Genomic DNA, 11,045 nt, shown 5'->3' on the forward strand with positions numbered 1-11,045 from the left:
CATTCAATGAAAGTTTTAGCAGAGTTTTACTTAGTAGCACCTCCATACCTTGTACAACACATTCCACACATATGTCAGGATGAACCTCTATGTTACTAAAACACACTAAAGACATCACAGTTTCTTGCCCAGTTTCTCTCTCTGAGCCCAGAGAAGGTTTCTGCTTTTCAGTTTCCTGCTTCCTTAAAGTTCACAGCAAGCATGCAGTCCAGTTGCCAGATTCCTGCAACTTTACAGTTCTTTGGTTCTTTTATTCAGTCTCTCCTCCTACGTCTCCTCATCTCTCTCTCCTTTTCTCCCTCATTCATAGACAACACTACGTGCTGAGCGGCACAGCAATGAGATAAGGAAGATCACGAGCAATTGCAGCTGCATCTTAATAAAAAAACATGACTGCCCAGCTTATGCAGAACAACACTTTCCTCAATGTAGCTCACCAGTAATGCAAAGCCTAGTCATCAGCAGGGTGCTTTTGAGGGCTTCCCACGAAGCCTTAAGCCTGGGAGATACATGGCACTCTTTATCATCAGATGGCAAGATGCTTACCTTCCCCCACCCTGACCAACCTCTTATAATATTTCCTCCCTCCAAGTTATTTTTGCTACCCTGCTCCACTTTGTGCCTTGCCAGTCATTTTCTTTTTCTCCCCTAGCCCAAAGACGCAAGTGGCTGCACTATGCAGGTTATGGACTGAGCTATGCATGCATGAGAACCAAGCACGGATCCGGAACAAACAGCTGTTGCAGGACTTTGCTGAAGTGGAGGCTCAGTTGGCGGATCTGTCGGCCAAGATAGATGCATTGAGGAAGAGGAGGAGGAGGAGGAAGAGAAGCGATTTAGCCAAGGTAGCCAAGAAAAACGGACAAGGGGGTTGTTTGAAATCAGGTTCACAGAAGAAGAATCCCCATCAATTGCTAGTGGTGGGTTTCCTCTGTGTAGTGTTGCTATATTGCAAGGGCAGGATTAGCAATTCTCATGCATTCAACATCTTGAGAGGCAGACGTTTAATAGGCCCAATTTCCCCCCAGCATGCAGATGCAGTGACGGGTAGAGATCTGTCTGTTGAATTCTTAGGTTTTGGAATTATAGGGTGCAACATATAACTAACAGGTGATATTCATAAATTGGTAGGGATGGCTGCTAATCTAAGGTAGCTTTTAAAAAGAAACTGGATCAAGGTGCAGTATGTCAACGGCCAAAATTAAACCTCCATGCAGCGCAGGAAGGAGTAACCTGTTGCCCTGCAGATGTTGCTGACTATTTGCCATTGGCTTGGGCTGTTACTCCTCATCCTCCCTGCATGGGGATAGTAAGCTGTAGCTGTTGGATCCTAGACAAAGAGGACTTTTGCCATCATAAGAACATGAGAAGAGCCTGGCTGCTGGATCAGGCCAAAGGCCCATCTAATCCCAGTGTGGTGTAGTGGTTAAGAGCGGTAGTCTCGTAATCCGGGGAACCGGGTTTGCGTCTCCGCTCCTCCACATGCAGCTGCTGGGTGACCTTGGGCCAGTCACACTTCTTTGAAGTCTCTCAGCCCCACTCACCTCACAGAGTGTTTGTTGTGGGGGAGGAAGGGAAAGGAGAATGTTAGCCGCTTTGAGACTCCTTAAAGGGAGTGAAAGGCGGGATATCAAATCCAAACTCTTCTTCTTCTTAATCCAGCATCTTGTTCTTACAGTGGCCAGCCAGATGCCTATCACAGCAAACCCGCAAGCCCGACCTGAGCGAAACAGGTGGCCCAGAAACATCCTTTTGAAGGACCCACCTGGGTCACTGTTAACCTTCCGAGCTAGATTCATGCTCCCATGATGGAGAAAACAAATGGTTGATCCGAAGTTCTAATCTCTCCTCACCTGCCAAGAGTTAAACTAAGGGGTGCTGGTGGATAAAATTGGGGATGGAGAAATCGGCACCCCCAGATGATCCAAAGCTACTTTTTATTTCAGAGCGACTATGAAGAATCCCTTCCGCATCTGAGCAGAGGCCTTCAGAAGCCACAGGGGTCTGATGTGAGACAGGTAAATTAACTCAGGTTGCTGTTGTGAACTATATAATCTGCTGTGCCAAAACCCAATGAATAATATTATTTTGAAGTGAAATTTCATATGCATTTAGGAATGGGCAAATTGTGCCCCAGCACTCCCCCCCCCCCAAATAAGTTTCAGGCCTATTTCCTTGCATCTGAAGAGGGTCCCATTCAAATCTGAAATTTTGCTGACTTTTTACATTTCTGAAATAATTTCTGCAATAAAAGTCAAAAAAGAATATTTATTTATGTTTCATTTTTGTTCACCATTGGGGAATTCTCTAAAGGTAGAGCAGTTTATAAATTCAGGAATAAATATTTGTCACCCAGATTCTAGTTCTGAAGTTTGAGGTATAGCATCCACCTTCTGATGATGACGGTTGTCTATTAGCTTTTCGCTGTGGGCTCTTTAAAATACATTTAGAAACAATTAAACCTCGTTTTATTCCAAACCACCAGCAAACATAAGGAAATAACCATTTGAAGAGTGAATATTTGAAATATTTCCCATTCTGGCTCCCACATGCCTTTCTTTTGCTCTTTGCCTCCCAGGAACTGCTGGCAAGACCCCACTCTGCTAACTGGAATGGGAAGCTCCCTTTTGAAATCGGGCACCAGAGAGAACAGTTCCCATTTCACTCCTTTGAAACGGTGCGATCCTGGGCCCCAGAAACTTATGGGAGACTCTGGTCAGGTTTCAGGGAGCACAGGAAGAGCTGGGGCCATTCCGTGGCCCATCCTTTCCCCTCCTTAACACTCAGCTCCCAAACCTCCAGAGAACCTCGCAGTCAGGCCTGGTCTTCCTCGCGGTCTCCATGGCAACCCCAGAAGGATGAGGAAGTCTTGATATCTCCTGACCAAGGTGGATCCTTTTCTCTGTCCTCCCAACCTTGGACAATCCCTAGAGATGCCACCAGGTTGAGGAGAGACCTTTCCCAGGAATGGCAGAGGACTAGCATAGTCCAGGGGCCAGAGGACCATCCTTCCGAAAGTCCTGCTGCCAGCACCACCATCACAAGGGAGGTCCCGAGGGAAGAAAGCAGCAGCAGTGGATGCTCCAGGGAGGAGCTGAACAACATATTGGTGAGGTGGAACGGTTGCAGCCTGGCCTACAGCCCACAAGGAAGGTCACAGGCTGCGATGCTTTTTAGGGACACAACAGGTAAGGATGCTGGCGTCAGGTTTATTCTATCTCTTAACAACACCCAGGAAATTCTGGGGAGCAGAACCTTCTGCCCCTCAGGGAAAGTACTTTGCACTTGCTCAGAAGTCCGCCCAGCTTTTATTTCTTGCCTTTGTGCTCAAAGTCTCAAGACTCAAGACTGAGCCCAATTTCAAGTCCTGCCACCAGGTCAGCTGTAAAACTTAAACCTATTTTCCCTCTTTCTCTCGCCAGCTTCTCGGGGTCAGCGTGGACCACTGGGGATGAGCTCGGGTGGCTGTGGCCTGGACACAGCTGAGGCACATTTGGAGCACTGGGTGGCTGAAAGTGCCTCCAAGGCATTGCTGAGGCAGCAAGGGATGCAGCTGGAACAGTGCCAGGATGCTCCCACAACGGTTTTAAGTGAAGATTTGTCACAGGTGCCCCCAAACAGGTATTCTTACCACCACCCTGGAATCTCAGCCACCCTTGGTTCTCCACCAGGAGAGTTGTCAGGAGTGGGGAGAAACTCAATAACTTCCTATCCTTGGCATTTCTTGGAAGGAGCCTATGAACCTGAGCCCGTTGGCCTTGACCTCACAACCTCCCCCCCCCTTCTGTTTCCAGATTTCCAGGATTGCGGCAAGAGGATGAGACAGTGATAATCCGTGAGCCCAGCAAGTTTTTGGGACAAGAGGAAATATTGGGCCGGGATGGGCAGGAGGATGGAAACCTTGGGGAAAAGGAGGAACGGGAAAAGGGAAGAGGCAGTGGCAGTGAGGTGGGCGAAGCTGCAGGAAGTCTGGATTTGGGGTGGGATAAAATGTCTGGGGACAATGGGTCTCCAGGGGAAACAGCAGCTCAGGATGAAGAGGAGCCCCTGGAAAGTGGCAGAGCTGAAGTGCTGGAGCCTGGGCAGGGAGAACAGGAGGGTAGGATTCATGTGGTGGGTGAGAGCAGGACAGGGGAAGGAAACAACGCACCAGGATCTTTGGGGGGAACTCAAAATGTGCAAGAAAACAGGGAGGCAACTGCAGGGCTGGAAGCTCAGGTGGCAGCAGTGAAGTTGGATATGGGAGATGGAAATGGCCAGGGAAGAAGCTGGATCGGGGATAAGGAGGAAGGAGGAACCAGCAGAAATTATGGCGAGCCAGACAGGGCTGGAGGAAGCAGTGAAGAGCAGGGAGGCCCAGAAAGCCAGGAGGGAGCCAGGAGCCCAGAAGAGGATGTAGCCAGCATCAATACTGGTCCAGAGCAGTTCTCTTTGGAACCCAGGATCTGCGGCACATTGGAGCAGTAAGTTCTCAGTGTTCCAGTGGGCTGGAAGGTGGGCAGAACCCTCCCCCCTATCTTGCGTGGGGAGATGGACCCCCCCCTTCCCCATCACTGTTCTTCTTTCTTCTCTTTGAGGGATGACAGCAGCAGCTGCCAGACCTCCAGCCTGCAGAATGGGCAACCCCTGGGGGTCAAGCTCATGGAGGAAGGTAAGCACAGTGCTGGCTGCACGTATGGTGACATTTTCGCTGCCCTTTTTCTGAGTGTCTTCTGCGAGGTGTCATTAATGTATTAGCACATCAGTGGTGGATTTATACTGGACTGTCCGCACGTCATTCTGCTTTATTAGTTGTTCCATGATGCCTTCTCAATCTTCTTGTCATCAGAAGGGGCACTCTTGTGTTATAACACAAAAAAGTGGGACACAAAAAAATCCACCCCAGGACATTTATGCTGTGAAAAGCTGCATGATTTCAGCAAGAAGCTATGGGACATGCACTGATTGGAAACAAAGCAGTATGTCCATTGGTCCATCTAGCTCGGCATTGTCTGCTCTGACCGGCAGAGGCTCTCCAGAGTTTCAGTCTTTCCTGGAGCTACTTCTTGGAGATGGAACCTCTGAAGGACTGAACCTGTGGTTTTCTGCATGAAAGAAAGCATGTGCTCTGACCAAGATGTGATGGACCTACCTCTAAAAATAATGTAAGATTCCAGTCATCATTGTAGGGTTGATTCAAACAGAAAAGCAGGAAGCTTTCTTATGACAAGCCAGACCCATGCTCCATCTAGCCTGGTGTTATGTACTGAGTTGAATAGGATCCAAACTGCAGCAGTCTGGTCCTAGAACAATAGGATCCAAAATGCAGCAGTCTGATTGGTCCTAGAACAATAGGATTCAGAATGCAGCAGTCTGATTGGTCCTAGAACAATGCAGCAGTATGATTGGTTGGCAGGAACCACCCAATCCTGCTCCAGATAGAAGTGAATTCACAACCTGATTGGCTTACAGTAGAATTCCGGAATTAGCCAATCATGTGCAGCCCATTGTGTAAATAATGTATATAAAGCAGATACTGTGAGGGGACTTCCATTCATTCCTCCTCACCACTATGAGCTGAATAAAGAGCATGAAATCACTTTGCGACTCTGAGTATATTTCACCTAGTATTCTGTACACTGACTGGCAGTGACTCTCCAGGGTTTTGATCAAAGGTCTTTCCCAGCCTTCCTTGGAGATGCTAGGATTGAACCTGGTGGCTTCTCTGTGCATAGCATGTGCTCCAGCACTGTGATCTACAGCCCCCCAAATTAGAATTGCACCCAAGGACATTATAAAAAGCATCCTAAAGTGCAGCAGACAGAGATTAATTGATAATAAGAAATCAGCCACCTGGTCTCAAAACTCCATTTACTTCATTAACAAGGAGAGTTCCACTGAGGGGCACCACAGTTGGGAAAAGCCATGGTAGCCATTCATCTCTCATCCGACACAACGGGATTTGGATTGGGGACACTGAACTGAATAAATCATAGAATCATAGAATCATAGAGTTGGAAGAGACCACAAGGGCCATCGAGTCCAACCCCCTGCCAAGCAGGAAACACCATCAGAGCACTCCTGACATATGGTTGTCAAGCCTCTGCTTAAAGACCTCCAAAGTAGGAGACTCCACCACACTCCTTGGCAGCAAATTCCACCGTCGAACAGCTCTTACTGTCAGGAAGTTCTTCCTAATGTTTAGGTGGAATCTTCTTTCTTGTAGTTTGGCTCCATTGCTCCGTGTCCGCTTCTCTGGACACGGAGCAATCTCATTTGGAATCTCATTTGGGAGGAAGTGTTCATTGAGGTGTCTTGGTGCCAGATCATTTAAGGTTCTAGGCAGTGTTTCCCAAACTTGGGTCTCCGGCTGTTTTTGGAATACAACTCCCATCATCCCTAGCTAGCAAGACCAGTGGTCAGGGATAGTGGGAATTGTAGTCCGGATACAGCCAGAGACCCATGTTTGGGAAACACTGTTCTAGAGGTCCAATGCAACAGTTTAAACCAGTCTTCCCTAACCTGTTGCTCTCCACATGCATAGGACTACAACTCCCATCAGCCCCATGAGATGTCCAAGATACTGGAGAGCACTGGGTTGGGGAAGGCTGGTTTAAATTCTGCCCAGGAAGTCCTTTTAACAAAGAGACAACTGAGAATCTGGCAACCGAGATGGAGTACTTTCCCATGTCAGGTTATACCCCTCACCATCTTCCCCCTTGTTCCTGTCAAATTTCTCCTAGTTCACACGTATTTATCGAATGCAGGAGCAGAATCCATTTGTGAAGGAGAAGAGGAGGAGGAGGAGGAGGAGGAAGTGGAAGAGAGTGAAGCTGATACAGACATTGAAGCTGCCTTGGCTCCCTTCTCCAAAAAGCCGAAATCAAGGTGGGGCCTCATATTCTCCTCCTTTATCTACGCCCCATCCTATCTTAAGGAACATGAAGACTGGAAACTGTCTTAGACAGAATCAGACCATTGGTTCATCTAGCTCAGTAATGTCTAGATTAAGGTTTTCCACACTTGGGTCTCCAGCTGCTTTGGGACAAGAAGTCCCATCATCCCTGACCACTTGTCCTGCTAACTAGGGATGGTGGGAGTTGTAGTCCAAAGATAGCGGGAGACCAAAGTTTGGGAAAAACCTCGTCTAGATTGACTGCCAGTGACTTGACAGGGTTTCAGGGAAGAAACTATCCCAGTCTTGCCTGGAGACATCAGGGATGGAACCTAGGACCTTCTGCCCAAAGTGGGTGCTCTGCCACTGAGCTACAGCCCTTCTCCATGGAGCAATCATAGATCACAACAGGCAACTTCCCATTTATGCGCATTTGAGGCATGTGTGACCGCGCACAAGCAAACCCGGAAGTGGCATGGAAAGGGGCAAAAACGGCCCTAAAGGAACGTGAAAATGGCATCTAGCAATCCCATGAGCCTTTGCACCAACCTTTGAGGTCTGTGGAGTTTTGGAGTTTGAACAAGGAGGTTTGGAGGGAGCGATTGTGATGGAGTTTGGTGGAGTTTTAGGTTTTTAAAAGAGTTTTTCAAGGTTTTCCAGAGGTTTAGAGTGCGTTTACAGGCTTTTTCAGTGGGGTTCCCAATATACACGATTTCCCTTCAATGTATGGTGCCTTGGAACATAACCCCTGTGCAAATGAGGAGTTGCCTGTACTTCATTTTATACGCATCATGCGTCTGCCTCCTATCAATTTAATTGGATGCCTGAGTAGCCAATACTGGCCTATGTGGACAATAGTCTGACCCTGGGATTAGGCAGCTCCTCAGGTTCCTAAATAGCACCTGAATGTCCTGCCTCTCCAAGGAAGTCCATCTAAACATCTTTGCAAGAGAACTGGACTTATTAACTCTACCCACATCCCTCACCATGACCTTAGAAGACGCTTGTCTCCTCTTTCGGCTTTTCCTAAGCTGAAAACCACCAGCTATTTGTGCCTTTCTTGATAAGGAAGATGATTCATCCTTCTGATGAATTTTCATCTTTCATCCCTCGCTTTGTCATCAGATCCTCCATTGCCTCGAATACCAATTATCCCATGATAACAAGGCGCCATCTAGCGGCTCCCAGACAATGCTCTTATGAGTCACTTGCTTGTGAGGAAGACCCACTGAACCTAGTGGACCTTGGAGTTATGTGGTTCCAATATCCATGCAGCCTCTCTCACAATGCTAGAAACCAAGGCCAGGTGAATGTTGGAAGATGCAGGGCAGGCAAAAGGACTGCTGGACATATAAGGGCCCCATTACCTTCAGGAGCTTAGGGCCTCATCAAACCTAAATCCAGCCCTGCCTCCAACATTAAAGGTAAAGGTACCCCTGCCCGAACGGGCCAGTCTTGACAGACTCTGGGGTTTGTGCGCCCATCTCACATCTATTGGCCGGGGGCCAGCGCTGTCCGAAGACACTTCCGGGTCACGTGGCCAGCGTGACAACGCTGCTCTGGCGAGCCAGAGCCGCACACGGAACGCCGTTTACCTTCCCGCTGGTAAGCGGTACCTATTTATCTACTTGCCCCCGGGGGTGCTTTCGAACTGCTAGGTGGGCAGGTGCTGGGACCGAGCAACGGGAGCGCACCCCGCCGCGGGGATTCGAACCGCCGACGCCTCCAACATTACTCCAATGAAAATAGGGACGTACTAAGGAAAAGAGGGATATTCCAGGATCAAATCAGAAACCAGGACGACTGGAAAACAGGGACACTTGGAGGGTCTGCAAACACAACCCACTGAAAGAAACAAAAGAGGAGTAGGTTATTCCCTCTGACTGCAGTAACAGAGGGGTTGTGAGCTATATGGAACCTGGAATCCTAGCCAGGTCAGCTTGGAAGTGGAAAGAGGGGCAAGGGTGGGGTGGGGTGGAGGAGAAGCACAGTGTGGGACACAACTCTGGTATTGCAGTGAAGCCCTGTTTGGAGCATTTCTGCATTTTGATCCCCAGTTTTCAGGATCTGATTTTCTTTCTCCACAGGGATCAGCAGAGTGAGGCAGATCTTCAAAGGATCCCAGGTGAGAGGAAATTTCTTGGGCATAGAGAAATGGCAGCCAAAACTGAATCTCTCAGGATAATAACCATGCCACTCCAGACAACATGTCTATTGATAGTTCATCCCGATACGTTTTGCACACATTTAGTATGGAGGTTACCGGTATACAACATCCACTGTTTATTGAATGTTCATTCTGATTTATTTATTGGGAGGTTATATGACATTGTGCCAAACAATGGTTGTCCCACACTTTCCAGTTCATTTTCCTTCCACTTTACTCATCACAAAAAGTCTGGGAGGTGGTTTTTTGTGTTTTTCTTCCAAGCAGATTTCTTGCTCAAGGGCACCAAATCCACTTTAATTGCACAACCTGAGGATGCCTCCAGGCTGTTGCTATTTTGCGGGAATGATTCGAGCACATACTGCAAATGTCGTCTTCTCCGATCAGAGTGGATTGAAGTGTTTTGTCACCATAGTGCAACAACATTTTTTTCAAAAAAAGAAAAAAAAGAATAGATTTTTGTAGTTAGGAAAGCATTGAGGAAATGCAATGGAAAGTAGGGAATGTACAAATGATTAAAAGGAAGATGTGTAAACACTCCGCAAATGAATCAGGATGAATGTTCAATAAAGACCGGGTGTAGGCGGCATGCTCACTAACCTGTTTGTAGCACAAAAATGTAGTTTTTCTCAATTTGGAATAATTCATGCTTGTCCTCAACTTGCTCATTTCAATCTAGATTGATTTTAGATGTCTACAAGGGTGGGTTCAGTTTCCTGAGCAATGTATTATAATCCCCACACCCCAATTATGTTATCCATGCCTTTTCCTTGCTGCACATGCCTAGGTAAATGAAGAAGAAAGAGGAGATTATGATCTTGATATACACCCACCCTCAATGTATTTGGGCAAGTGTGGATACAAACTGCCCCTATCCATTGCCTACGTTTGTTTTCATCTATTTTCAAATGGACACCCTGTGGGATAATGCAGAATCAATCTGTAACGAGCTTTCATTGCCAGAGTGGAACCAGTTTCTCAAGAAGCACTTTGAAGGAGCAAAAAAACATGCAGTAGATCTAGATTATGTGTAGGGTATGTATGTGGGTGGGTGGGGGAGCAACTCAGTGTATGCCGTGTGTATGCAGCCATAGTTCTAATTGCTTGCACAAGCTTTGGGGTGAATCTTGTACTCAGTGGAGGAACACTGTATGCAGTAGAAGCCCACTCTTCCAAATAGTGATAGTCTGGAATTGGCCCCGGGATACAAACAGGGAAGGACTAAAAGTCAGTGGTAGAATCTAGGCTCTGCATAAAGAAGGTCCAGGTTCAATCGCTGGCATCTCAAGCTAAAAGAGTACAACCAAACTGCGGAAAAAATAGTGATCTCTGTGTTGCTAGGAGACTGCATATTTCTACAGAGCAGGGGTGAGGAACTTCTGGCCTTCCAGATGTTGCTGGTCTCCTGTGCCCTTCAGCCTCAGCTAGCATGGTCAGGAATTATAGGAGCTGTAGTCCAGCAACGTATGGAGGGCCGCAGGTTCCCCAATGCCCTGCAAAAGTAGGGAATATACTGAAATACACTGTAGGAGACGCTTCAATCCATGGCCATACCCTTTTCTCTCCACAGATCTCTGGGCTGACGCAGAGGAAGCAAGCAAAGATGACAGCTTGCATGATAAAGACGACTTTTATGACTGAAGTGAGAAGGGCAGAAAAAACAAGATAGAAAAATAAGAGTAATAGCCCAAGAGTTCAGCTCCCTGCACCGTAAGAACGGATGAACTGTCCTGTTGGATGAGGCCAAGGGCTCATCTAGTCCATTTCCCAGGGAAATGATATATAATGAATTGAAAAAGATGTTCAAAATAACTTTCATTTTAAAAAACTCCAGAAGCTTTTCTTTTGGGAATTATAGGGACAGAAGTACCTAAATTGTATAGAAATTTATTTATGTATGTTACTACAGCAGCAAGAATGTTACTTGCCCCAAAATGGAAAGAAGCAGAAGTCCCAGTAAAGGAAGAATGGATTCAAAAACTTATGCTATTAGCAGAAATGGCT

The 11,045-nt window shown here is 47.1% G+C and overlaps 1 protein-coding gene across 3 annotated transcripts; it reads left to right on the plus strand.

Moving 5' to 3' along the window:
• The first annotated feature begins 87 nt into the window (after window positions 1-87).
• LOC309520830 (uncharacterized protein) lies at window positions 88-11,045 on the plus strand. Of its 3 annotated transcripts, none has more exons than XM_082202732.1 (9): window positions 88-845; window positions 1,947-2,018; window positions 2,579-3,188; window positions 3,423-3,621; window positions 3,795-4,463; window positions 4,578-4,651; window positions 6,723-6,867; window positions 8,962-8,999; window positions 10,612-11,045. In XM_082202732.1, the coding sequence occupies exons 1-9, from the start codon at window positions 702-704 to the stop codon at window positions 10,680-10,682; spliced, it is 2,022 nt and encodes a 673-aa protein (XP_082058858.1). In that variant the 5' UTR covers window positions 88-701; the 3' UTR covers window positions 10,683-11,045. The 3 variants fall into 3 exon arrangements, 2 of the variants coding, with proteins under 2 accessions (XP_082058858.1, XP_082058859.1); XM_082202733.1 differs by having other exon boundaries at window positions 6,747-6,867; XR_014214450.1 differs by lacking the exons at window positions 8,962-8,999; window positions 10,612-11,045 and having other exon boundaries at window positions 3,795-4,651; window positions 6,747-6,821.

The sequence above is a fragment of the Podarcis vaucheri genome (genome assembly GCF_965113315.1).
Source record: "Podarcis vaucheri genome assembly, chromosome: 16".
Taxonomy (NCBI): domain Eukaryota; kingdom Metazoa; phylum Chordata; class Lepidosauria; order Squamata; family Lacertidae; genus Podarcis; species Podarcis vaucheri.

Excerpts from the sequence above, each read along its gene's own strand:
- LOC309520830 (XM_082202732.1), top strand. The coding sequence starts at position 702 with ATGCATGAGAACCAAGCACGGATCCGGAACAAACAGCTGTTGCAGGAC. Across the intron at positions 3,622-3,794 it reads TCACAGGTGCCCCCAAACAG|ATTTCCAGGATTGCGGCAAG; the intron begins GTATTCTTACCA and ends TTCTGTTTCCAG. Across the intron at positions 9,000-10,611 it reads AGATCTTCAAAGGATCCCAG|ATCTCTGGGCTGACGCAGAG; the intron begins GTGAGAGGAAAT and ends TTCTCTCCACAG.